Source organism: Pleuronectes platessa, chromosome 3 (assembly GCF_947347685.1).
Source record: "Pleuronectes platessa chromosome 3, fPlePla1.1, whole genome shotgun sequence".
NCBI classification, from domain to species: Eukaryota; Metazoa; Chordata; class Actinopteri; order Pleuronectiformes; family Pleuronectidae; genus Pleuronectes; species Pleuronectes platessa.
Genome location: NC_070628.1, coordinates 21,431,513 through 21,459,371, shown reverse-complemented (window position 1 = coordinate 21,459,371; position 27,859 = coordinate 21,431,513). Strand labels below are relative to the sequence as shown.

The window sequence follows — 27,859 nt, the reverse complement described above, 5'->3', positions numbered from 1 at the left end:
GAATATGATTAATTGACACACACACTTCATCAGGTATATGGGAGGAGGTGAAGCAAGTGTCCCAGGGTGACAACAATAAAACATGAAATTAGGCATTTTCTTTGGCTGTGTTTTCTGTTGTTGGGGGGAAACCTTTGGGGCTTTGGTGTTATGCTAATAACGTATTTGAATGTGAAATGTTTCCCCCCTGACAAAAGAGGCAGAGAAGAAGAGAGGGGGATGGTGCACAGACAGAGAGGAGTAGGAGGATGAAGAGGAGAACGAGGGGGGGTGAAGAGGAGGAGCAGGAGGAAGAGGAGGGGGCCATAAGGATGAAGAGAAGGGGGAGTCATCGTGATGAAGTTGGACAACCCCGCGGTGGGCGTGGTCACTGTGGCCTCCGCTTCCTGGTCGACTGAACACGTGGTTCAGCGTCTGCTCCCCCGACTTGTCTTTGACAGTGCGAAGCGTCTCCAGCCCTTCCTCCCCTCACTCCTCTTTTTATATCCTCCCATACTACACAGCAGACCTCCTTCTCCTCCGTCTCTCCTCCTCATCCTCCCGCTCTCTTCTCCTGCTGCTGCACTTTTACTTCTCTTTCTTTAGCGACGGCTCCCGGAACTGACTGTCTGCCAGGCCGCGGTCACTTGAGCGTGGATCCGATCACAGGGAGAGAGAGTGTGTGTGAAAGTGTGTGTGAGGGAGACAGAGAGGAAAGCGTGAGTGCGTGTGCGCGCACCCGGCCGCAACCGGTCCGTCCGTGATTATCTCCGCCGCTATCCCGCCGCGCTCTCTTCGGTCATGACGCTGGAAGCGATCCGCTACCGGGCCGGTTCCCTGCAGATCCTGAACCAGCTGCTGCTGCCGCACCAGACCTCGTACGAAGAGCTCCGCACGGTGCAGGACGCGTACGAGGCCATCAAGTCCATGAAGGTAGGGAGAGCCCCTTCCCCCTCTGTCTCCTCCCGCCCGCCCCTCTCCTGGGCCGGAGCTGCATGTGCATGTTTCCCGTCGTCTCATCCTCGGTTCTTTTGTTGCTCCCGCAGCAGCACGCATGTGCTCGGTGGGCTCGCCGCCCTCGGCCTCTGTCTTAGTTTTGGATGCACCAGAAGCCCCCCCCCCCCCCCCCGGTTATCCGCCCCCCCCCCTCTCCCTCCTGAATCCTTTATTTATAGTTTTCATATTATCTTGTGTAAGTAGGTATCTGCACCCAGCCTCGGTAGCACCCCCCACCCTGCTCTTTCTTCGGGAGAGACTATTGATGAATTATTAATGACCTTTGCTCCGGTTTTTTTGTTCGCGTTTGGATCTTGTGCTGCACTCGGTGACACCTCCACCTCCTGTCTGCCTGCAGAGCTGAGGCCTGACACCCTGAGGGGCTCACACATAGTTGCAGGTTGTTCAGGTTGTGTAACAGCGGGGAACGTTTTTCAGATGCAGGTATTAATTTATTGAAGCGGGCATTGCACTCCTCTGCCAATCCAGTGAGACACACACACACACACAGGCATGTAGCTGCTATGTGTTTGATCCTGTGTGTGCATGTGTCAGAGTGAAGGAATGTACCATAAGCAGGGGGGTGATGTCATGATGATGATGGAGTGTAATGCTACAGTGAAATGACTTCAGCAGTGATGATGTCATGAGTCCAGTCCATCCTGAATACTTTCTTCTCCATGATCACCCACTTAGACTCCTTTTTGAATAGATGTTGTTCATCTTCATGAAAACTGAGGGAGCCTCTGGTAGTCGGCACATAAAGAGGATGACCACAACGTGAGCATAACTGTGCCGTCCCCCCCCCCCCCCCCCCCCCCCCTCCTCCTCCAGGTGCGTGGCGCCCCGGCCATCGCCATTGTCGGCTGCCTCAGCCTGGCCGTGGAGCTGCGTGCAGGTGCCGGCGGCGATGACCCCGTGGCCTTCATCAGGGAGTCTCTGTGTCACCTGACCTCAGCCAGGCCCACCGCTGTCAACATGGGCCGCGCCGCCCGCGAGCTGATGGAGTTCGCTGAGAACGAGAGCATGGAGAAGAACTCGGAGCAGCTCAGAGAAAGGTGAGCTGGTCAGAGCGACACGAGAACACCAGCTGGATGATCAGCCAGGGTGACTGAACATTCACTGTTCTTGTAATTATAATGATTAAATTGATGATGCATGGTGCGTATCCTCAAACTTGTTGTCTTAAACTAAATTACCACAAACGCATGGTCCTCTCAGGGTAATGGAAACTTCTTCCTCCTGAGCACAGACTATTCCCTTTGGTCAGCCTCTCTATTTTCAACTTGACTCCATCATACCGTTCAAAACGACGTCACACTTTTCTTAATGTGATCTGCTTATTCAGTTAGGCATATGATTTATTATTTTTATCAGTTGATTTAAAGGAACACTGAGTTATTGATGAATGTTTTGAGTGAAAACAAAGGAGAGTCACTCTCCTGAGTGATGTAATACACATTCTTGTCAATAGTTTCACTCTATTCCATCGATCCACTGGTGGTGGTCTTGTGCCAAGTACTACAGCTGAGTTGGAAAATTACACACGAAGAGCTCATACCTCGGTCAGGGCCCAGTTCGCCTCTCCAAATTATACGCATTCATAGATATCCGTTCCCCTAATGTGCCTGATTTTTTTTTCTCTCCTCTAAAACCATGAATTATTCCCTTTGAAACTTATGATAATGTCAAAAATCTCAATATTAAATGGTGTGAAATATATTGGTGGGATCCTACACCACATCCTTGTTTAATGGTAATGGGTCCAGTAGTTTCTGCATAATCGTACTAACAAACAACATGGATGAAAGTCTAACCTTCTCGGCAGAGGTAAATAAGAAAATAATTTGCATGTAGGTTGTTGTCAAGTCAGCTCCACGGATCACATTGAAATCCAACAGTCACAAAATCAACTGCTGGACGTGTAACCAGTCTCACCAGTAAAAACTGGAACTGTGAACTGAGGTAATATTAACTTAAGATTTTCCGTGAGAATTTCAGGCCACGAGCTGCTGATTCTTAAACATTCCTTAACACCAGCCGCTGGCGTCTTTTATGAAAAAGTTTTGAAAGTTATCAGATCACCTGAAAATGGAGAAATTGGGAAACCTACACACTTTACATATATAACAGACAACCTAATTACTGTTATATTATTTACTGTCCTTTATTTTTATCGCAAAATTATCTTAACAGGGCTGTTGTGTAGAGCTGCACACACAGGAAAGATATAGAAGGGTTGGGTGAGATCTGGTGTAGAAACCAGGTGCTGTTTTAGGACTATAAGCATAATATACGTTTTGTGTAGAGATGCCCTGATCAGATGGGACATATTGGTATTATGAAGCTTCCCTCATTAAGCAGATCAGATGTCAGCCACATGTCACTGATCGATATTAAATACAGTTTCTTAGGCAATATCATTATAACAGTCAGTGCCTCTGATATCAGTTACAGTCGTTTAGACACAGCGGGCTGTTGAGTCCATGCCACAGCAAATCTGCCCTCCATGGTAAACTCGCAATGATTGATATCAGCTCTACACAGAGAGGGGGGAGGAAGGAAAGCGCCGGTTTCAGTGTGGGAACTGATATCAGCAGATCCATCGAGTCAAGAGATCAGAATTAGTTTCACGAAGAAGAAAAAAAGTTGAAACGATCCTGACCTTTTGGTAACGGAAGCTTCGAGGAACGCCCTTGGTGATGAATCTGTGTAGTTTAAAATCGCAGTGCAGCAGAGCGGACGGATCATATAAACTGTTCTGAGCTGCTGACATTTTGTTCTAAAGCTGTAAATATACCAAAGCCTGTTGTATTAGAGAAGCATCTAAGCACTGGCTGCAATAACGCGCCATTGTTTTGGCTAAAGGTTGAAAGTGAAGCAGTGCAACAAATGACCCAGGTCAAACATGTCAAGGATTTTTTGGTCCTGAAACTTGGTGTGTAGACAAATCAACACTGCTATGTGCACTTTATTAGTCGGGTGATTGAGTTTCTAAGGAAGGAATGGAGGAAACCTATCATTAAAGTTTCCCACCGAATTCATTCAATCTATAGCATTATCGGGGGTGCTCATGCACCAACGTGTGTCAGGTACACAGACTAAAGAGCGAGAGACCCATTCTCCTGTTAAAGAGAGAGAGAGAGAGACCTGCATTGCATGCCACTTTCAGTAATGTGGAAAACTACAGCTACATAGTGTTTGCGTGGACAGTAACAACTTTCTGGTCGATAGCGCAAACACACAGGCAAGCACACGGCAAGTGGCACTGCACTCAACTACACAATGTGGTAATCGAGCGAAACCCCAAATTAGATATCTCCTATGTTATTATGAGTAGCGAAAAATAGTTTGATTAATTTTGAAACTGTGGAAGGAAAAATTGGAATATGCCAGGCTGCCACAGTACAGAGAAATGGAAAACGATACAAAGCCGTTTTCACAAATGACCTCAGGATAATTCTGAGAAATGGCTCCGGAGTTTGCCCAAAGTTTTCCTTTCCCACATGCAAAACAGAGTAAGAGTTTCTCTGCACAGACTCTTTATCAACAGCATCGAATCCTCTGCATTATTCAGGTGGGAGGTGAAGCAGCTGGCTGCAGCAGACAGAGACAGGAAGTGATGTATGCGGAGATCACGTGATCCATGTTTACAGCAACCCAACCCCGTCGTCAGCTCTTATCAATATCTCTTCATCTGCGAGATATTGTTTTTTCTTGTTTGTTTTTTTTCAATTTTGCGCCTGTCGCGTATTAGAAGTGTCATCAAACCCCCCACACTCACTCGCAGGGATTCCAGGGGATCCCCTGCTGGATTCTCACATCAAATTCTCCTGGATTTCTACAGACATTATACTAGGAGGCCAGGCGGGTAAAGTCCATAACAACTCCCACTTGGACATTTGTGTTCACACATGTGCTTCCTCCTGAGAAACTGCGGAGGTACGCCGAGTCCACTGCATGTCTGTAGATCACAGATATAGGCTGGAGCCTGACAGTTCAAGGCTTTAAAAAGAAGCAGTAAAATCTTAAAATCTTCTCCGAAACTCACAGGTAACATATGAAGGGCAGCAAGGATTGGTGTATTGTGATCACTTTTCTTGGTACGTTAAAACACATACTATTAACGCATATTAAAATCAAGGTTGAGTTATGTACAGAGGGAGACGTCCTGTTGGATGAATGGACGTCAGGACACTTAGAAACATGCAGCCGTATTGTTACTGTACACTTGATGGACACGTCCACCAAGTGTACTCATTTCCCGCCTCTTGTGGCCCCCCTCCAACAGTGTAATTGCCTGGATCGAGGACATGCTGGAGCGTGACGTCAATGACAACAAGAAGATCGGTAACTACGGCGCCCAGCATATCCTGTCCGGCGTCCCTCGGGACGCCGTGACCATCCTCACACACTGCAACACCGGCTCGCTGGCCACGGCTGGATACGGGACCGCACTGGGTGAGACTGGAGCCGTGGGAGTGAATGAGAGAAGAGGGGCGATAGTTTTGTGTTGTGATGTTTCTGGCGTTGTAACGGTGGCTGTGTTTGTGTGTAGGCGTGGTGCGAAGCCTCCACGCGCTGGGGAGGCTGAAGCGTGTGTACTGCACAGAGACGAGACCTTACAACCAGGGGTCCAGGCTGACGGCGTATGAGGCCGTAGCAGAGAAAATCCCTGCTACGCTTATAACAGACAGCATGGCAGCGCTCACCATGAGAGAAATGGACATCACAGGTCAGTGTTCATCCTCGCGTTTTCTCTTTATCAATTTATTCATCCTTCCTCTTCGTCTTAAGGCTTTTTTCTTTTTGTCGTGTTCTCTCCCTCAGCCGTGGTGGTTGGAGCGGACAGGGTGGTGGCGAACGGCGACACGGCCAACAAGGTGGGCACGTACCAGCTGGCTATATCCGCAAAGCACCATGGGATTCCCTTCTATGTGGCCGCGCCCAGCACGTCGTGTGACCTGAGCCTGGAGAGTGGCAGGGACATCATCATCGAAGTGCGGCCCCCCGAGGAGCTCACCAGTATAAACGGGGTGCCCATCGCTGCCAAGGGTAAGAAGGTTGACATTTTATTGGTGGGTTTTTAAAGTAAGAAACGACAGAAACATGGACACAGATCAGTGAGTACAGCGAGTAGAGGATTGGCAGCGAGGAGTAAACATCAGGGTTGGAGAGCGTGGCCTATGTCTTGTGTCCACCCTCAGACTGTAATTGACGTCACATGCAGTTTAAGTGCACGAGTTGAAGTCTGTCTGAGGGCTCCAAATGTTACCGGAGGATTGGATGGCACTTAGGGGAATCACGTTACCTATGCAGAGACGCTTTGTGGTCGGTAAAGTGCGAGGCTCTGATTTCAGAAAAGGCTCTGTGCTTGAAAAATTGTTCTTGAGGTCTCGTTCATTTCATAGGTTTTGGGGGGGCGGGGTATCTTATGACTTTTATTAGTGACGGTAGAGAAACGAGCGGAAGAACGAGGAGTGAGGGAGATGCCACTAGTCAAAACCTGGGTTTGTAAGAGTGGGCATCGGGTTATGGTTTTAGGTGAGTTTGGATCAATGAGTATATTGAAATAACTGAGAGGTGGCTGGTGTCGTCAAAGTAATTAAAGCATATTCATTTAAGGAGCATACAGGCCTCTGGAGAGGAGCTTGCACTTTACATTTCCCTCTCTTTAACTTTCCTCTCACATTTTGCTCTTGTGCTTCCCGATACTGGCCTTTAAGAAAGATTACATTTCGTAATTTTGCCTTTGCTTAGTAGTCGTCTGTGTAGAGAAAAGTAAAAAAAGGTCCTTTTGACTGGGAATCCAACCGTGGATGTTGCGGTTGTGTCGTGTTCATCTTATGTATTCGGCCCCTGGATGGCCTTGAAGTACAGCACAGAGCTGCTGTTATATATTTGCTTAGTCAGCAAATTCCCATTAAAGGAACAAAACCAACAACAACCTGTTTGTAATAACAAAAAATGCTTGTTTTGCAGAAGCCTCTGCTCCATAAATGTTATTGTACTTGATGGCATGGGCCTTTTATTATGATGAGCATCATCCTGCTGCGGTAAACACTCACTGAAGCAGCAAAAATGTTTATTCCTCAGCAGCTATAAATGGTACACACCCGGTTGAGTAATATTTTCTAGCTAATAATCCCTAGACTTTCAGTAAATAAGCAAGTTTAAAAGAAAATTTACTTCAGGTTTGCCACCCTGTTTTTAAATTATTGTCTTATGCTGTAGCGAAGTTAAGTCAGAAATTACTACTTTACAACTTTTTCAGCAAGATCTTTCAGACTGTGTTATGGTTGGTATTTAACTATCGTTTAAAAGTTTGCTAAAATAAAAGCTAGGCAGTTAAAATGGCTAAATAAAAGTAATGGTTAAATGGTTACAGTGACAATGGTTTGCCATTTGGAGTTGAAATCAAACTGTAAATAAAGATGGACGACATGACTGCTCTCTAAAAGTGAAGCCATACCCTCTCTGTTGCCACCTAATGGTGGCTGGCTGCAGTATAGGTCATAACCCCACCACCTCTTTGTTATAGGATGGCACATGGACTATTGTTGAAACTTCTAAAAGTAACAAGACAGTATGTGTTACTAAATGTAATGATTAAATAATAAATTATGGTTAAATAACAGCTAGAAATAATGGTCAGGGAGTTTGCTCAAAGTAGCATCTGACAGGTGTGTGTGTGTGTGTGTGTGTGTGTGTGTGTGTGTGTGTGTGTGTGTGTGTGTGTGTGTGTGTGTGTGTGTGTGTGTGTGTGTGTGTGTGTGTGTGTGTGTGTGTGTGTGTGTGTGTGTGTGTGTGTGTGTGTGTGTGTGTGTGTGTCCGTCGGCACATCTGACAAAGTTCTGGAGCCACACAACCACAGCTTTTTTTCTGTAAATGTTCTACAGCCTCACTTATCCCTGACTCTTTGCCGCAGGTATTGAGGTGTGGAACCCGGCGTTTGACGTAACCCCTCACCAGCTGATCACAGGAGGCATCATCACAGAGCTGGGAGTCTTCCTCCCCTCTGAGCTCCAGGCAGCGCTCACCGGTCGCCTCACTGCCCTCTAGAGCCCCTGAGCCCCTCCTGCTGGTCCGTGTGCACCACTGCACCTTAACGTCAGACACTCATCTCACCACAGAACACCCACACACACAGAACACACACACACACAGAGCAACTGTTGCCGTTTCATTTCATTTTGATAAATGCACAGGCACTGTTACAGGTCAGTTAACAGTGCACCCAGAAGACAAAATGTTGTTCAGTCTCTTACTCACACATAAATTAACTTCAGGGAGTTGTGCAGACACATGTGCTGTCTCCCTTCTCTTTACTGTCTGTCTTTTGTGATCTCTTCATCACAGGTTTTCCGCACTGTCTTTCATTCTCTCTTGCCGCCTCTTTTTCCCTTCTAAATAGCTCTGCTTAGCTGGACTCTCTTTCTCAAATTCTATTTGGCTGTTTTCATGAATCATAACTGAGGTAATTTTTCAGGGGTTCTTCAAATATAAACAAAAAAACTTCCACAGAGGCTAAAGTATGACTGTTCTTTTCCAAAGTAGTGACTTTGATTAGCCGTGGTTTCTAAAATGCTGCTACCCATTTGTAAATATACATATCCTTGCTGGTAATGTGTACATATGTAGAAAAATAACCCCTGCTCGTTAAAGGTACTATTTTAACCAAATATTTGGTTATTTTAAAATTGAATTTGACATCAAAATGTTATATTAACATTTAATTTATTTTGTTCTGTGTTGAAAACCTTTTCTAGAGGAATGAACCAAATTTATAGTAGATTTTCACAGCCACAAATTCTTAGTGAAAATAAAAATCCTGTGTCAATAACAGAATTTCTCAATCAGTCCTTGTTAGTCAGCTGAAGCCTATGGAAAGACATGGCTGTATATATACCTCACTAATGATTTCTGTCATGTAGTTCCCAGTTCCACCATGTCATACCACATTTGTATTATCATAATGTAATTGTTCTGTACAACCATACATGTGTCGGCACCATATTGATATTCACTGTACCACGGGACGCACTGTAAGAATGACAACTCTTTACAAAAGGAATTGGTTTCATATTTGCTGTAACAGCTTTCACCTGATAGCTGATGTGTTTGTTCATCACTATTAAAGGAATAGTTCACCCTGAGAGTAAATATTGGTTCTGTGCTCACTTAACCAATCCTTGTTTAACCACAAGATAGAAATATGTCTTGTAAATGTTTTACATCTTAAAAGAGTGATCAAATAAATTATATTATTAATATCTCAATTTCTGGCAACTACAGCTACTTCAAACCAAGACAGGAGAAGCTGAATATTGTGTTTTTAAAAGCTGCAATAATCTGTTTTAGTGGTGAAACTCAGTGATTGACCCACAGGAAACTTACAACAGAATATGAAATTACATCAGCTACTTTGTCTAACCCAATAGATCTTTAAAAGATCAGTTAGTCAGAAGTTTAAAAGGAAAGTTTGTGGCCTAACAGCTGTGAATTCGCTCAAACATCAGAAACCCGAGGAAAAATGTCACATCTTTATTCTGGGGTGAACTATTCCTCTAAGAATCGTGGGGTATTTTCCAAACTGCCGTCTCTGTGACCACATCGGAAAACGATACGTGGCGTGAAGCCGCCCACAATCAGAATGTATTATTCAACGCAGATGAACTTGCTTCAGTCAGGGGCTGTGATCAGGCAACTTCGGACACTCACTCACTTCTTGCCTTTGTGCTCATCTCAGAATGTATTTAAACAATTTGCATTCAATCCTCCTCGCGTGGGCAGTGCGTGTGCGTCGTGAAACATCTTGCTCTGCATTTTGCCGCCAATGTTATCAGGTTAGAGCGTCCACACTGCCCTGTGTGTGAGCCACGCTGCTCTTCTAGAGAGTCGGGGTCTCACCTATTTTTGCAAAATGAACAATTATCTTTCATAACAGTTTCGAGGTCTGTGGAATATGTCATATCAATATTTGCAATACTCTCTCTCTTTCAAAGTAAAAGCTAGTGTCTCTGTTGACTGAATCGTTATTGATGATTACTTAGGTTACTATATTTAAGGAAATACAGTGATCATACCAGAAACCTCACATGGCAGGTCTGCAGCAGACATGTTTTCTGTGTAAACAGCAGAAGCACGAGACGCAGCTGTCTCATGCACCCAGTGTGGCCGGGCGTTAGCGTTTTCTGCGTTGTTGTTGTGTGGCATTTGTATTCGTGTCATACTGCTGAGGTTTATCAGATCTTTGTAGTGTTGAAACAATCAGTTACAACTGAATATATAAATCATATAAGATGGTCCTTTTTTAAAAATGCTGATCAATGGCTCAGCATCCATTTGTGTTTCTATCACTTTAAATGGAAAATAATAGTCGCGACCAAACCATTGGAGTATCCAAAGTATCTATATTTAAAAAATATCACTGTGACCTCTGGGAAATTACATACATTAGTTGATCACTTAATGAATAAATATTTAAGCTTTAATACAGTCATTAATAACTGCAGCACTCCCATCATAATGTGCCCATATTGACTAGAGTCGAAGCCTCCAGTTTTAAAACCTGACACTTACATTGTATTTACTCATAAACAGTAGACTGTTATGAACTTTAAAACGCAGACTGACTGGGTTCAGGTTCTCGTGTCATACTCATGTTTTCGTGTGTGTGTGCGGCGAGTTCCTGCAGTTACGTGACCCGGGCCAAAGTCCCGTAAATGTCAATCTCTTTACGGGACACACCTTCTGGCTGTACTGAATGTCATAGGGCCCGCACTGCTCACTGCCTTACAGGTGCAGCACCAGTACAGCTCACTGATGTGAGCAGACCCTCAGTCCTTCCTAATCCTATCCTGACTAGTATTGCGCCACCATCTCATCATAGTCAGAGAAATCTGGACAATTCTCACTAAGTGGATTTACATATTTACATTTTCAACACTAGTATCCTTGATCTGAAGAGATCCATTGTTTCTGATCATCCTCTAACATGTGTAGAATAGAATCTGGATGCCCAATGAGTCAGGACGGGTTAAGTCAAAAAGTTTTTTGAAATGGTATTCCAGGTCCAGGGAGCTTTCAATCCCATTGGTCGGGCTCTTCACTTGATTTTTTTTGTTTTTAAGCTGGTCATGCCTGTAAGTGGGGAAAACATTGCGCTCAGGTCAGGTTCGCACACAAAAACCGAATGCCTGTCTGGTCTGTGTTGGCCTCATCTTATTTTGGAAGGGAAAATTGCCGTGCATCATCAAATGAAGTTACAATATAATCAGTAAATTGTTACCCATGACTGGTGACCACATGGAGAAGGTCAGACATCCAGAAAACCAGTCCTCAACTACACATTCTTCACATTACCCACAGTACATATCTAAATGTTGAAAGTTCCCTTTTGTTTCAGATAAACTATGCTAGTATCTATAAATGTAGCCTGGAGGATTAGAACCTAGATGAAACTCAAGTCCAGCATACTAATGCACATGTAAATGAACTGTCTGAGTGTTGTTTGGATTTCTCAGCTTAATGAGACTGGTGTAAGCGGTTTGGCCAGTCTACCTTCCTAACGTCCCTTCACTGACCTCACACACCGCCTTTGTCGACTTCATCCCTCTTTTCATTCGTTAAAAGATGTGGTAGATACACAAACCCACCTCTCTACAGCGAAAACACCCTAAAAAACAAACCTACTGTCATGATGACAATTGCAGTATCCACAGTTTCATTATCCATATCTTTGAAATGTGTAATATAAACTTCCTCCCTCCCTCATCTACATCCTCAACCATCTTTGTTTCTCCTCTTTCCACCCATCGAACCTCAACTCACAAAGATGCTGGTTGGTCACAAACAAGCAGTAAAGACACTTGTGTATTTGAATTTTCTTCCTTTTTGTTTTGTACAGTTTTAAGATGTCACTCATTTGGGGGGGGGGGGCAATGTTAGCTAGCATTCCCGACATATGTAGCAACTCTGTGGCCGTCAGTCCAGCCGCATTTAGTTTCTTTCAAAAATTTTGAAGAAGTATGATAATTTTGTTTTTGTCTGTACATCATGATTCTAACTGTTTGGCTTGTGCTTTGTTGTTTTTTATTTCATGACATTGTGAATCCTAGTGACTAGGCCATTAGTACACAACACTGGGGAGGCCTCCTCAACCATACACACTACCTCTCCATCTGCCTACACAGACTACAACACTGGACTGCTTGAACACATGCACTGAGCGTGCCAGGCTGCAGCAGCAGAGCAGATTGACAGAATGCAGGAGAAAAAAACATCAAACCCGGAACAGATTATCCATGTTTGTATCTTGAACCCAAAGTGACAAATAATTTGTGGCGCTGCTTTTAGTTTTTGCCAAAGTAGCCTATAGTCAGGCAAGTGTGTGACATTGGGTTGCAGCTGAATTGTGTTGGCATTATGCTCATGATTTTACACCATGCTTATGAAGAAGCAGCATTATTGTACTGTGTTTTAAAAAGAGGACAAAAAAAGATGTTCCACCAATGTACACCCTTGAGAAGCCCAAAACAAGACGAATAATCAGGTGCCAAAACTAAAAAGCTGCTCGCCAGGTATTTTCCACCTTCATTTGATCTTCAATCAGAGCAGCAACTTATGAATTCTCAGATGATCAGAATGGCCTGCAATTACCATGGAAGGAGTGTAGTTCAGATGGCCTCTTTAAGTGCGAATATGTTATTGTTGTTATTGATAATCACTCGGTTTTGGGTTTGATTTTGTAACGTAGAAAAAGTTCAAAACTGGATTTTTTTTATTATATATGTATATGAATATAATGCTGTAAAACGCAGTCATGAATCAAGAGATTTCTCTTTCACGTCAATACAGTTAAATAATTACAATAAAACCACATTGAAAAGACTTGTTTCTGTGTCTGTCCAACATGTTTTACATCAGCTAAAGAGGTGTTTTTATCTGTTTGAACGTCAGTAGGATAATGCAAAAAATATATATAAATATATATATTATAAATTTAGAGGTGCGTGGAATGACCTAAATAAGAATCCATTGAATTGAGGTTTGGGTCCAGGATTTTTTAACACAATTTTTAGTGTGTCAGATTCAACATTCTCATAAATTTCTCAAAATAATAAATATGGATCTTAATTTATACATAAAAAAAGTGGATCCAGTGAATTTAGGTGTGGTTTCACGAGGGTAGTCGATCAAAGCAAGCAGTAGGTGGCAGCAATGCAAAAAGCGAGGAATGAAACCCGCCTTTAGGTAAAGCGGGAGAAGAAGAAACGCTTCGTTTACTTCCGGTTAGCAATCATGGCGCAGGGCTCACTGAAGTTTAAAGAGAAGCGGCCTGCAAGCACCAAGAAGCCTCATCACAACAAACAGAAAGGGCCGAAGAAAGGAGGTAGATCCCCGACATATCACCTGTTGTTCTTCTCAGAGCTGTTTTAAAAAACGTGGAGAAAATAATCAGTCAAACAGCGTCCACATGTGACCCGCATGGAAACACGTCGAGACATTTCCTATTCAATGTATTGTTTGCAATTTCGGCCTATCTGGCTTAAGAGAGAATTTAACAATGCAGTTTCATCATTTAGTTCACAAACTGTTTGTAATGGCATTTTGAATTTGTGATTTTGTTGCCTTCATAAAGCGAGGACCATTGCACCCAAGAAGTCTCATGTGGTTGAGCAGCAGAAACTGAAGAAGGTGAGAAGAAGTTAAAGAAAGGGGACCGCAGGACAGTTTGTCTCTGTCCATTTTAACAGTGACTACATCAGTGAGCTTTACAGATAACGCTAACAGCAACTTTAATCCTGCTTTCCCCCGAAGTGTCTGGAAGTGGCCATCAGGAACAACATCGAGAGGGAGGTGACCCACAAGGCCAGCACTTCCCTCCATAAGCCGCTGAGTGTGGTTAAAGGGGCAGAAGTTCAGAGCAAACCAGGAGCAGTCCGGCCAGCAACCAGCTCCAAATAGGACCAGATACACCAACTCGCACCTGCAGACCGGAACCTGGTGGTGTCAAAACAAGGAGGACTGAGATGAAACCTCAGTGACCTGCAGTTATTTTCAAGTGTCCCCTGTCCTGTGCTTCTTTTTATTAAAGTCACAACGAGACACATTTAAAGGAAGACATTTTCTGAATGAAATGGTTCACTGGGCCATGGACAACACATACATGTCCAATTGGGGGCACCACATATATTCACTGTAAGGATTAAAACAAAATGAACACAAGAAACCTTCACTTTTATTTTTGTGATCACATTTTTAGTATAGCCGTCACTACACAGAAAATCTGAGACACTTGAGACTGACGGCTCTCTAGGAACAAAGTGGGCTGAACCTAATGTTTGGAGAAGTAGTTGGTAGTCACTGTCTTCTGATAATTTCTGTAAATATTGAAGGATATTGAGATCTGTTGTAAGCATGGTCTGATTATGACCTGGAAACAAAGGCCGGATGATTGAATACATCCAGATCATGTGCAGGAAGTCTTGAGTTTTTCAGGAAGAAAATGAAAAAAGTTTGCCAAAGGTGTTAAGTCCTTATGATAATCCTCATACACCCTGCATTAGCTGTTGGAATGCAGAGTTTTAGTAAATGCAAAGAAATGGTGTATTTTAATTAAAAGTTGTTTTGAGACACTTTCCACAATTATCAAAGATATTGTTACTTTTTTGGAAAGGAGGAGCTTGTTTTGCATGTCCCCTGGAAGGACTGAGCTCGTGCTGTATTATATGACCCAAATATATATCAAGAAAGAGAAAACATTCAAATCTCAAGTAGGTTAATGTGCATTTGGTCACGCTGTATGTATTTACATATAGAATAAAGTTGATATACAGTGTGTATATAAAATAATACAATTAAGTACCAAACTGCATCTTTTATAAGTGATTTATTTAAATCCTTTGTGAACGTCACTTGAATCTCATGTAATCCACAGGCACAATATAGTCACATCTACAATTCAGGCTCATAGTTATTAAGAGGTGTCTATGTTTTCTAACTGCCTAAATTAACTAAAGTGATGCCACAGGGATGACATGCTTCCTGAATGTAACAGTGTGTTATTACAACACTAGTAAGAACAACAATCACAACAAGCTGCCTATTGAACTTAATGATACAATACAATCAACATGTCCAGAAGTACAGAATCCTCAGCACTTATTTCTAAAGCAGGTTTGTGCCAGTAAACTCTATCTTTAAAAAGCCCTAATGGCTTCTACGCAGTGGTGGGAGCGCCGGAAGCGAGGGAAGGAGTCTTTAGCCATCAGGTTGTAGATCGTCTGCTGTGCCGTCTTGAACGTGTCGGCACACGGAGAGTCCATCACACTCAGCAGAGCCTCACGGGTCTCCGCGTCAAGGTTGACCTAGAGAGGAGAAGCAGGTTATCAGTATTCAGGGATATCTGTCAATCTCATTGCCCTGTGCTCCTCATATATCACATTCTCCTTGCCACAAACCTCCTGCGGTGCATCAGGGTTGATAAACTGGCTGTAGATGCCGCTGGCCTTGGTCTTTTGCAGGTTTGAGGGCAAAACCCTGTAGTTCTGACACGCCAGCCAGAACTCCAGGTTCTCCTCACTGAACTCTGAACGCAGGAACCCACGAAACGCCTGCAGGCTCCCTGATAGATGAGGGAAAGCATGGAGAGGACAATGAGACAGGAAAGAAAGAGAACCTGTTCGTTGGCAACTCAGGCCACATATTTTCCAAAAATGTTAACTTCACATCAGAATATCTCTTGCCCGCTTGGGAAAATTTCTTTAAAGGTGTAGGAAAATAAATGAAAAGTACCAAAATATTAAAAAAATTCAAATTAACATGGTTGTAAAGCCACCTTACCCCCTGTTTTAAAGTTTACTGTGAGCCTCAGTGAAGCCAAATATGGTGCCTTTTTGCAACAATAGGCAATGTGCACACATATGGCATCTTACAGTCATTATAATGGCGGCTAAAAGGTTGTTTAACTGTAGCAGCAAAAGACTCACATTTTTCACCGCAGATATTTTGCGCTATCACAGTAGAAAGACAACAGACGTCATATTAGAAATCTTTCTGTTTAATGTCATGACAGTGTAACAGTGAGTCTAAAGCAGCCAAATCAAATTGGTGCGAATCCAGATCAGGCATTTTTTTGTTTTGGGTTGTTCAGGTTTATTTTTGACCTTTTTGTGAATTTCTCAAATATGTTTGAACAAGTGAATTTGGTGTGGATCCAGATAATTAATTGCATTCTATTAATCAAAATAGATACTTTTATTAGGGGGGGGGGGGGGGGGGGGGGGGCGATCTAATTTCACTTGCAGTGTGGTAACAAATATTCCTTTCCTATCAGAGAATGAATATTTTGCCTGTGTTTAATGTGAGCAGTTTGCAGAACATTTCTGTATGCATGGTTTATCTATCTGATCTCAATATGCAATATGGTGATTAAGTGGCCAATTAGCCTTGTATAATATGTTCTCTCTGTGCGTCTCTTACTGTGACCTGTCTTAAGAACTGGTGCATGAACTTACTTCAGAAATAATAAAGTTGAACAAATAGACTTAGTCTTACCTTTGCTGTTTAGCAGAGTTTCCAGGTCCTGAAGAGTTTTCCCATCCCTGAGAAGAAAGAAGACAGAAACAGTCAAAATTCAGCTTCACTGTGACAGGATTCACGTGACATTTGAATTATAGTAGGTTTACTTTTGCTTGTGGTGTGTCTCAGCCAGATGGCCAAACATCACCCGCATCTCTTTTGCCCTGAAACACACAGACAGATGAAAATCAAACCAGGCTCTGCACAAAACACTTTATAATACAAAACATGTCGACCTTGTCAAATACTTACTTCTCCAGGCATGAGGAGGGCAGGGAGGAGAGTCCTTTACACATCGAGCTCCGGGTCTCAGAAAACTGACGAAGAGAAAATGAAGAGACAAAGCTGTATTCGTTCACAGGAAGTGATGTAACTTAGATTTCTTCTATCTGTCCACATCCCAGACGAGTGCTGCTGTTAAATAGTCTCCCTGGATCGTATCTGATGCATCAATCTGCTCCTGTCCAGCAGGTGCAGAGAGGGGAGCTGAAAACAGGGGACAGCAGCTAAATGAGGGGAGTGGCGTACGTGCTCTCTGTCCACGCAGCTCTGTCAACAGGGACATACAAAGCAGGTCAGCATACAGAATAGGACAATCAAAGCAAAGGGACTTTACTGTGTGGTCAGGGATCATTAAAAAGCTTTAGAGTGATCATCACAGGCGAATGAAGTGATGAGGGAGCAGCAGGTGGGCGCCGGATTCACACAACTGCAGGGATGACCAGATTGTGTTTGATAATGATGGAGGAGATTAGACAAAATAAAGGTAATTTAATGCCACTCCTCTGCAATAACAGCAGTGTTGTTTTCTCCTCCTTTTCCTAACTCTTGTTTTGATAAGTTTTTAATCTTTTTCCTTGGCTGCTTTGTAGACCTCGTTTGTGGCCCTGTACAGTCAGTACAGTATGAAAAAATACAAAAATGTAAATATAAAAGACATAATGTCCTTTTTTCCATCTTCTTGTAAAATATGTGTGTTGTTGTGTTACAGTACACTATAAGAGACCCATGATAAAATCCCCAATATTCAATATTTGGTTTTATGATCTTCAATATTTGACTGTTTGTTGCAAACTAATAGATCGAAATACTTAATGAATAATATAATTATAACATATGTCTCTCAGTAGCATGTGTGACTGTCAACTGTAATTCAATGCCCCCCTCCATTAATTTTTTCCCCTGCTGTCAACATTTGTTTGTTAGTTGATTTGTTGGTTTCTCAGCAGGATTTCACAAAAACTACTGAACAGATTTCTACTCAGTGGACATAGGTCAAGAAAAAATCTATTAAGATTTGTGCAGATGCACAGGAATGTTCTATTTTGAAAAATGTGAGAGAGAGCAATCAGACCCTTTTCTGATATCTATGTGTGTCAGCAATTTGGTGCAGCTTGATTGAATGTAAGGGGACTGTTGGGCCTGTGGTGGAGAATTGAGCTCCACTGTGCAGACTGATGAATGTGCACAGTTTGAAAGATATCACACAAACACACACACGCACACTGCATTGACTTCCATTCATTGTGGACCATCTAACCAACACTTTAACCATGACCAGTTCATGCCTAACCCTATAGCCTTAACCAACACACACATGCGCACACAGACACATGCGCGCAGCTACACGCTCTGCAAGCCTGGGGGCTTTGCATGTCTCTCTCTTCCTGCTTCCTTCAGCCTGAGTCTCAGTTGGATCCTGGACACGGAGCGATCCTCGGTGTGAGTCTGTATCTTTTCAATCTATGGTGTGAACACAGACACAGACACACACACTCCTGGAAACGCGGGATCTGGATCCAGAGGAAGCTGCCGCTCGTCAGGCTCAGACCTGTTTCAGGACGGACTCAGATCCAGTTCACTGGGCTCCAGCTGAAGTCCTGATCCTGATCCTCTGTGTCCGACCATGGGCGGCGGGTCGTTCTTGAGATAAGCAGTGAGTCACGGTTTAGTCCTTCCAAGCTACATAATCCCATAGACATTGACATGTTTATTCTGTTCGAGCAGTAAACGCAGTTCTGAATATTGTAGACGGTGGTTGAGAAGGTGGACACAGAAACAGCTGCAGCTCAGAAAACTAACCAGAATCAAACCTGGAATAGATCTGACCCTTTGACTCGAGCTTTTTGATACAACTCAATTATTCTAATAAACTGTGGCTCCCTGATGGAGCGTGATGTTTAATCATATCCCAATTCATCATGCTCCTGTAGGTACACACCTGCATATATAGTGGAACCTGTAATAAGTAGACACAATCACAATCACTTTGTTGAGCAGAAACATTATTTTTTCCCCTCGTCTGTTTAAGCAGGTCTGTTTGTGGGGAGAAGTTGCATAAAGCCTTTTTTGGCACCAGAGGGAGCTGCACAGTTGCCTCATGTCATGTCACATGACTTAATCAAAACAAAAAATAGAAGTGAATGTTGTGAGGACATCGAGGTGAGGTTAATGGTGAGGCTGGCTCTTTATCTCTGAGGCTGTGACGTCACATCAGCTGCTCCAAGCATAGCACACATGAATGTCTGAATCATAGACCACACATAAAGATGGACGACGTGTGTCCACTTCCTCTCACTGTTTGGAATTGAATACAAAAAGAACTCGGTTATGAATGCTGCCATCTTGCTCATTTGATACCAGAGTCTGCTGCTTTGGCGAAGTTCGGCCGGTACACACGCTAGGCAAATCGTTAAATAGTCTCAACTGTCAATCATCAGTGTGCTACGAACTGCCTAAAATAACCCAAACCATGTTTTAGAAAAATTTAGGGTTTATGACCTATACTGTGGCCAGCCACAAGGTGGCAATCAAGATACTTTGGCTTCACTTTTGGGGGTCTTTTTACGTACAGTCGATAATTTGAACATATTGGTGTGGGAATAAGGGTTAAAGTGGTGTTCAAATTGCATAATCGTTAATGTAGGCACCAGTTTTTCACACAGAAAGTGTGGGATGAGAGGATTTTCTGCTGCCTCAGTTTTCATGACCTAAATAAATGAAGGCTCGATAAGTTATAATCAATGCTGCGTTGTATTGTGATTACACTGATGCTTCTGTATCCCATCAGCTGACACCAGTGGCACCAGTTATGGGAGCCCGACGGACTTGGTTCCCGTGGGTTCACTGCCAGGGCGGTGAATCCCCTGGTCCAGACCACGACAGGGAGAAGAGCTATGCTGAGCTGTTTGATCAGCTGGACCTCAACAAAGATGGACGCATCGACATCGTTGAACTGCGGACAGGGCTGGCAGGTCGAGGGCTTTCCAGAGGCTCCTTTGATAGGGTAGGACACCTGTTTGTTTGATATCATGCAGTGGCATTTACTATATGAGGGCTGTGGGTGTAACATGTATAGTACATGTAAGATAGAGTTGTCCTGCTCTCATCATCTTACAGCCTGTGAGAGATGTCCCATCTCTCCTTATGTAAAATGTCCTCAGACCTCAGCAGGAGCCAAGGACATCAACAGAAAACCTTTATTGTGAATACACACAGTCTGTTTCTCCACGCTCGGTCGGTCTGTCTGTTTTGGAAAGAAGTGTGTGGGACGCCAAGAAGACAAGACTCACTGTCACTTTGTCACATGTTACTTCGTCTTCTCACTCTGAGTGTGCGTGTGTGTGTGGGTATATAAAGCAAAGCATGGCATCTATTTTGGTACAAGCAGTAGGTCTCTGTAAGATGAGAATGGTAACCTTTCTGTCGGTCTCACAGTTTTTTCACATATAGATCACTGTCCAAACTGACACTTTTATTTCTTAATGGAATATAATTGTCATTGAAACAACCTTTTACATATAGATTTATTCTCTGGGCTGACTTTTTCAAAACCTTCTGATAATATTCCAGTAATAGGATTGGATTGTATATAGAAATTAGTAACACAAGATGCCAGCTGGCTGATAAATAAGAGGTGTAATGATTTTATATTACAGCATGAAATCCATATGTGTAACATACTTAAGTTATATGGGAACAAACTGTAGAATGTAGGTAATTCCTCAAATACACAACCTGCTGTAGCAATATTTGTCCGACCGATGGCAAGGTTGACGTTCAGACAGCAAACTTTGAGTGTAACCTTGATTTCACAGCTGTCAGGGTCACCTGTGTTGTATTTGCTGCCAACATACACTCCTGATCAAAATCTTAAGACCAGTTAAAAATTTGCATGAATTTGCATTTTGCACTGTTGAATCTTAGGAAGGTTCTAAGTAGAGTTTCAAAATGCAAAAACAAGAAATGGGAACAAGAGACCAAAAGTTGTGAGCAGGCAATTTATTGAAAACAACAATTTAACTGAAGTAGGCTGTTCATCAGCTGATCAAAAGTTTAAGACCACAGCTAAAAAAAAAAAAAAAACCTCCTAAACCAGAAATTAAAGTGTCAAAAACCATCATAACCACCATTATTGTTGATCACTTCAAAAATTCGTTTTGGCATGCTTGATGCAAGTGTTTCCAAAAGGCTAGTGCGAATGTTGCGCCAAGTGGTGAAGATGGCTTCACGAAGGGCATCCACTGTCTGGAACTGAAGTCCATTTTTGTAAACTTCCCTTGCCATCCATCCCCAAATGTTCTCAATTGGATTAAGATCAGGGGAACACGCAGGATGGTCCAAAAGAGTGATGTTATTCTCCTGGAAAAAAGTCTTGGTCAGACGGGCATTGTGAATTGGAGCGTTGTCCTGCTGAAAAACCCAGTCGTTACCACACAGACGAGGGCCCTCAGTCATGAGGGATGCCCGCAGTCATCTCCACATAGCCAGCTGCTGTTTGACGCCCCTGCACAACCTGGAGCTCCATTGTTCCATTGAAGGAAAAAGCACCCCAGATCATGATGGCGCCCCCTCCACTGTGCCGCGTAGAAAACATCTCAGGTGGCATCTCATTGTCATGCCAGTAACGTTGGAAGCCATCAGGACCATCAAGGTTAAATTTTTTCTCGTCAGAGAATAAAACTTTCTTCCACCTTTGAATGTCCCATGTTTGGTGCTCCCTTGCAAAGTCTAAACGGGCAATTTTGTGGCGTTGAATGAGACGTGGCCTTTGAAGACGTTTCTTGTTTTTGAAGCCCTTCCTTCGCAGATGCCGTCTGATGGTTATTGGGCTGCAGTCAGCACCAGTAATGGCCTTAATTTGGGACGAGGATCGTCCCGTGTCTTGACGGACAGCCATTCGGATCCTCCGGCTCAGCGCCGGTGAGATTTTTTTGGGTCTACCACTTGATTTTTTTGTTCCATAACCCTGAGGATCTTTTAAGAAATGCAAAATGACTGTCTTACTGCGTCCAACCTCAGCAGCGATGGCACGTTGTGAGAGGCCTTGTTTATGCAGTTCAACAATCCTACCACGTTCAAAGACGGTGAGCTTTTTTGCCTTTGCCATCAAGAGATCTTCACAGTGTGATTACTTGACAGGAAATGACATGGAATCCACATTTTTGCACAGATTTTCGCTTTTAAAGGCTGTGGTCTTAAACTTTTGATCAGCTGATGAACAGCCTATTTGAGTTAAATTGTTGTTTTCAATAAATTGCCTGCTCACAACTTTTGGTCTCTTGTTCCCATTTCTTCTTTTTGCATTTTGAAGCTCTACTTAGAACCTTCCTAAGATCCAACAGTGCAAAATGCAAATTCATGCAATTTTTTAACTGGTCTTAAGATTTTGATCAGGAGTGTATGTTGTAAAGAATTAATCAAAGATGTACGATAAAACAATAATCGAGCAGCATGATATGAAGTCTGGTGTTACCAGCGAGGATCTTGCTGCACCTGCCAGTGAGCCAGAAAGGCCGAGCATCTCTCTGAGCTGTATCTTAGAGGCATATTTGGCTTCCAGACTGTAACTCATACAGCCTTTGTTTGCAGCCAATCTTGAAATTAACTGTTTGTTTTTAGATCCCTGCCTAAATAACAGCTGAAAGTCCAGACCTTCGTTTCTAATTGACTTGGCTGTCTCTACTTTCAGATTGTCCAGACTGGGGACACCAACCATGACGGAGTATTGGACTTTGAGGAGTTCACAGAGTATCTCCGCACCCATGAAAAACAGCTCAAACTCATGTTTAGCAGACTGGACAGGAATAATGATGGTCTGTATGCATCTATGAACACACTTGAAATTATAAATAATTCCACTGTCAGTTCAAATGTCCATATTTAGTCACTTCTCACTGTGTGTGATTGGTGGATATTTGCAGGTCAGGTGGATGCAGCAGAGATCCAGCACTGTCTACGCACCATTGGTGTGGACATCAGTCACGAGGAAGCCACCAGGATTCTACTACGGTCTGAAAAAGATATATTGATTATTTGTCTTGTAAACACAATTTAAGAAAACAAACTCCACTTCCTCTTAGTAATTCTCTCTGTGTTAAATAGTAAAGGGTTACTAGGTATTCAGCGAGATTAGACGTCTTTTTACAGGTCACACATCTGATCTGAACTGTGTGTCCTGATATGATATCAAACCTTCACAATTTTTTAACGCAAAAGACACGCAAGCGCCTTCATCTGGCTGATGTGGCCAGAGAGGTGTTGGAATCATAGTGGATCATGGATCATGCAAGCTCTTGTTCCTACCGTCCATATCTTTGTGTCTACTTAATAATGCTACTTTCTTTTATATATGTTTGTCACCCAGTATTGACAAGGATGGTACCATGACAATTGACTGGAATGAGTGGCGTGACTACTTCCTGTTTAAGCCCATCACTAATATGGAGGACGTGGCACGCTACTGGAAACACTCGATGGTGAGGTTAAGCACACTCAAACATGCACAATTTCAAAAGCAAAACAAAGCAGTGTGTTAACTTGTGTGCTCAACTCTCTCTGTCTTCCCTCCTCGTTATTTTTCTCATATGTCACACTTATACGCCACCATAACCTCAGTAGATGTTGGATATAGGGGAGCAGCTCACAGTCCCAGATGATTTTTCAGAAGAGGAGAAGAAGTCGGGGTATGTGTGGCGGCAGCTGATGGCCGGAGCCATTGCTGGGTCTGTATCACGAACTGGAACCGCCCCCTTGGACCGCCTCAAAGTCTTTCGACAGGTCGGTCGGGGCAGATTACGATCTTGTAAAATAATCATTCATGAGTTTTTACATTTCTGTGACACGTTTCTGTGATAACCTTCCTGCTCTGCTCTTCCAGGTTCATGGTTCCTTCATGTTCAGCGGCAACGTGCTGAACAGTTTTCAGTTCATGGTGAAAGAAGGAGGACTGCGGTCGTTGTGGAGAGGCAACGGAGTCAATGTTCTTAAAATTGCCCCAGAGACTGCAATCAAGTTCACAGCCTATGAGCAGGTGGAACACACAGCAGCAACTTGAAGCTGTACATTTCTGGAGGTTTCTCTGGCTGTCTTGCAACCTCAGGTTGGCCAAAAGACTCCAGAAATAATTTACTCTTCTTGTTGCTTTAACGCTACACAGATCAAGAATGTGATGCGTGGCAGCAATGAAACAAGAACTCTGAGGGTTCATGAGAGGTTTGTTGCTGGCTCTCTTGCAGGAGCTACAGCACAGACGGCCATCTACCCAATGGAGGTAATATCTGGGTAATATATTTATAAGAACGTTCATGTAAGATGAAGAAAAGGCACTTTCTGGTATGCATGAATGACGAGGAAAACACTTGATTTATTTTCTCTTTCTCACCGTCCTTTTTTGCCTCTCCTCTATGTGTTCCCTACAGGTGCTGAAAACTCGTCTCACACTGAGAAACACTGGTCAGTTCTCAGGAATCGCAGACTGTGCCAAACACATCCTACAGAAAGAAGGTTTCACGGCCTTCTACAAGGGCTACATACCCAATCTGCTGAGTATTGTCCCCTACGCTGGCATTGACCTGGCTGTCTATGAGGTTAGATAACCACGATAGTGCACAGCCCTCTCAGCACTTCCGGTTTCTCCTCTGCGTTTAACGTCCTCTCGCTCTCGTTGTTCCTCAGACTCTGAAGTTTGCCTGGCTGAACAGGAACAGAGGTCAGGCTGACCCAGGGGTCATGGTGCTGGTCGGCTGCGGTGCTGTGTCCAGCACCTGTGGACAGCTAGCAAGTTACCCACTGGCACTGATCCGCACCCGAATGCAGGCACAGGGTAAGGTTCATTCTAATATACAGACAGGTGGGTGTCATATGAAAACAGATCCAAAGTAGTGTCAAACTTAAGTGTAAAGCCGCCAGAGGAGCTTCAGGGATCACGGGTGTTCCTTTTCCAAGTCTCTGAGTTCTACTGAGGTGATGAACACCATTCATCTGTGAGATTTTTTCGTAAATGCAATCACATAATATTGATTCCCTAACTCCAAGTGAGCCATCAGTTTATTTACAGTGTGGCCCCTCTTGTGCCAGAATGGTCACAGTGCACGCTGCATAACCACAGCCTCCACGATTTGATTCTGACCCTAGACCTTTATTGCATGTCACACCTACTCTCGCTTTCCTATTTGCTTCCTCCCAAACTGTCCAATAAAGGAAAATGCATATTGGAACCAATCTGAAAAGCAACTTAACCCAGAGGTGTTGGTCAGAAATTATAACAAACAATGTATCATCATGGAAACTGTGGAAAGAAACTGTAGTTTGATTTAAAAACAAAACAAAACAAAAGGTATTAATGGTCCACTTACTCATATTTCACTAGGGCTTTTTAACAGCATCTAAAGCACAACAGATGTGGTTGAAAGCTGATTACTGGACCGGGAGTTAAGATGGCAGATGAGTGGTTGTTCATTGCATTAAAATGTTGCTGTTCAGCGGCTGAATAGCTTTGGATGCTTGTGGCATAAATGAGTGGTCAAACAACATATGATGTGACCCTGATGTAATTCTGTCAAAGCAATAATAAATGTACATTTGATTTTTTTAAGCTGCGGGCTTAGGTCATAGTTCAATGAACCCTGGCAAGTGTGACATCTGTCAAAAACTTTAATCAGAATCAGAATCAGAATCAGAATTCTTTTTTATTGCCATGTATATGTGCACATACAGGAAATTGCCTTGGTGTGGTTGGTGCACTGTACAAACAACAATATAAAAACAACAATATAAAAAAAAAACAATATCGAACAACAATATATACAGTAAGAGAGTTACTTCTTATTTATGAATATAAAATGTAACTCAGGATCCATTTGCTAGTTTTTTTGGAGCTCTCAACTTGCTCCTTACTCACTCCATAATTAATTCTCAGGAAGAGAACAAGATGTGTTGGAAACCGAGAAGAAAAGTATGTGGACCTTGAATTAAGACTTTTTGTTAAACCCCTGTTTCCAGTGTTGCATTCGATGCATGGTATGCTATAGGAAGTGGGTACCAACGGCATAATCATAAATCTATTTCATCCAAAGGACACAGTAGACAGAGTTACATGTAGTGAGAAAGAACAATGAGTTAGTGAAGGCCCTTTTCTCTCTCCTCAGCTTTAGTGAAGGGAACCCCGAAACCCTCCATGTTGGCCTTGCTTCACAACATTGTTACTCAGGAGGGCTTCGCCGGACTTTATAGAGGAATTTCCCCCAACCTGCTGAAGGTCGTTCCTGCCGTCAGTGTGTCCTACGTTGTATACGAATACACAAGGATCATCCTGGGAGTGGACATCGAGGGTAGGAGGGAAGGGAAGGGGAAAGGGTAGAAAAGGATGGATGATTTGTGCTTGCGTTTTATCGACGTGCACGTACAGACAGTGCATGAGGAAATGGGCCTCGACGGGGATGAAAGTTTTGACTTTTCAGGTTGAAAATCAAAGGGCGGAAAACAAACCATGGAAAAGAGGGACCACATCACACCTGAAGTGGCAGCTGCTGTGAAGAAGTGTGATATACTGCATTACAGTGCATGTCAGCAGTTGAGTGAAAGCTAACCTACTATCCTCCTGCTATTGCATCAACTTGGACGGATGGAATCTTGCATGAACTTGCTTGAGAACAAACAGGAGCCATGCCAGAAGCCATGTTACAATCCTGCGGCATTATTTTCTCTCCTAGGTGATGGGTAGAGACGATAAAGGACTGGTGGGAGGATTGATCCAATTTCCTGTTCTGCAAGTGGAAGTCTCTGAAGTCTGGTGAAGTTTGAGCCAGCACTTTGATTGGCATGTCTTAAACAAATGTTACAAATACAAAAGTACAACACAACAGGGCTTAATGTAAAATGTTATATGATCCCTTTGCAAAATGGTGTGTTTGTTTTGTTATGTTTGAAAAACAAATTAAGGTCCAGTGCCATATAGTATTTTTATAAACTATATGTTCTCATAGTGCAGTTTTAACCTGTATAATAGAATAACAAGAATTTACTTTTAATGATAAAGAACGGTTCGGGACTGTCAATATTTATTATGGGAGAAGCAAATAAACGCATGCATGGTGCTCCTTTTTTTTTTAATGCAACTTTGTCTCCTTTAATTTGAGAGATGCAAGATCACTGCACTAATACCAGGTCATCAATCACCTCCTCCACCTCACAACAGCCACTTTGTTCAGCCCTGTCGCCTTTAGTGTCCGTGCTGCAGTAGCTGATAAAATCATACTCTGTGCTTCTGTTACATTGATATTAAACATCCTATGGTTTGTACATTTTTAAACATTTACCGATTAGCTCTAGCTGTGCAGTAAACAAGCAAATGAAGATGTAATGAAATGCAAAGAAGAACAACTCATGTGCAGTTTGACTTAACATTTTGCCAACAAATAGTATTAGCAAGATGTTTTTGGTAATTTTTTATAATGAATCTTGAAATAGGTTTCCTGGACATTACTTTATAGTTTAGCTCTATTTTTAGATGCAGTGTTTAACTGGTACATTTCCACATTGTAAATTCTAGACATAGCTAACTCTTAAAGAAGTGTTGAAGTCGCATGGCAGGTGAATTGAAGCTGACAGGTTACAGGCAAGCTTTCCATTAAACATATATATATATATATATATATATAAATACTTTTAGAAAAAGGACAATGTATAGATTTTAATATTTTTATGATCAACTTTCATTGTAATTTAACCAATAATTATCGAAAATGAAATTATTTCTTGTCAACTGTTGTAGTAATTAACACAACATTTTATCTTAACACATTGAAACGAATAAACAAATCATTTAAAAACAACAATAACAAATGTGATCATCTTACCTTTTTAACCGTTTTTCAATGACTGAATAGATCAGTGACTAGTAACTTCCTGTTACTAAGCCAATATGGATCACAGTAGAAAAAAGAAAAAGGACGGTATTTATTTTTGCAGAACATTCTGAAGAAAATCAAAGAATTTCTAATATTTCAGTTTCATACAT

At 42.7% G+C, this 27,859-nt stretch overlaps 4 protein-coding genes across 6 annotated transcripts; 3 read left to right on the top strand and 1 right to left on the bottom strand.

Annotated features, from left to right (window-relative positions):
* Positions 1-372: 372 nt before the first annotated feature.
* mri1 (methylthioribose-1-phosphate isomerase 1) lies at positions 373-12,867 on the top strand. The gene is made up of 6 exons (XM_053419099.1): positions 373-912; positions 1,810-2,033; positions 5,267-5,436; positions 5,534-5,710; positions 5,806-6,030; positions 7,904-12,867. The coding sequence occupies exons 1-6, from the start codon at positions 781-783 to the stop codon at positions 8,035-8,037; spliced, it is 1,062 nt and encodes a 353-aa protein (XP_053275074.1). The 5' UTR covers positions 373-780; the 3' UTR covers positions 8,038-12,867.
* A 371-nt stretch (positions 12,868-13,238) lies between these two features.
* c3h19orf53 (chromosome 3 C19orf53 homolog) lies at positions 13,239-14,625 on the top strand. Its single transcript, XM_053418597.1, has 3 exons — positions 13,239-13,369; positions 13,619-13,674; positions 13,798-14,625. Exons 1-3 carry the CDS (start codon positions 13,279-13,281, stop codon positions 13,942-13,944), a joined length of 294 nt encoding a protein of 97 aa, XP_053274572.1. The 5' UTR covers positions 13,239-13,278; the 3' UTR covers positions 13,945-14,625.
* On the bottom strand, positions 13,931-17,002 carry si:ch211-196h16.12 (regulator of G-protein signaling 5). Its single transcript, XM_053418596.1, has 5 exons — positions 16,813-17,002; positions 16,668-16,724; positions 16,537-16,583; positions 15,441-15,604; positions 13,931-15,347 (listed from the first exon to the last, which is right to left on the bottom strand). Exons 1-5 carry the CDS (start codon positions 16,854-16,856, stop codon positions 15,180-15,182), a joined length of 480 nt encoding a protein of 159 aa, XP_053274571.1. The 5' UTR covers positions 16,857-17,002; the 3' UTR covers positions 13,931-15,179.
* Positions 17,003-18,174: 1,172 nt separating this feature from the next.
* On the top strand, positions 18,175-26,952 carry LOC128436749 (calcium-binding mitochondrial carrier protein SCaMC-3). 3 transcript variants are annotated; one of them, XM_053418592.1, is made up of 11 exons: positions 18,175-18,496; positions 19,631-19,846; positions 22,532-22,655; positions 22,764-22,851; positions 23,207-23,318; positions 23,461-23,619; positions 23,720-23,872; positions 23,999-24,112; positions 24,261-24,428; positions 24,517-24,664; positions 25,989-26,952. In XM_053418592.1, the coding sequence occupies exons 2-11, from the start codon at positions 19,652-19,654 to the stop codon at positions 26,198-26,200; spliced, it is 1,473 nt and encodes a 490-aa protein (XP_053274567.1). In that variant the 5' UTR covers positions 18,175-18,496; positions 19,631-19,651; the 3' UTR covers positions 26,201-26,952. The 3 variants fall into 3 exon arrangements, with proteins under 3 accessions (XP_053274567.1, XP_053274568.1, XP_053274569.1); XM_053418593.1 differs by lacking the exons at positions 18,175-18,496; positions 19,631-19,846 and having other exon boundaries at positions 22,594-22,655; positions 22,764-23,318; positions 23,458-23,619; XM_053418594.1 differs by lacking the exons at positions 18,175-18,496; positions 19,631-19,846; positions 22,532-22,655 and having other exon boundaries at positions 22,823-22,851; positions 23,458-23,619.
* Positions 26,953-27,859: the final 907 nt, after the last annotated feature.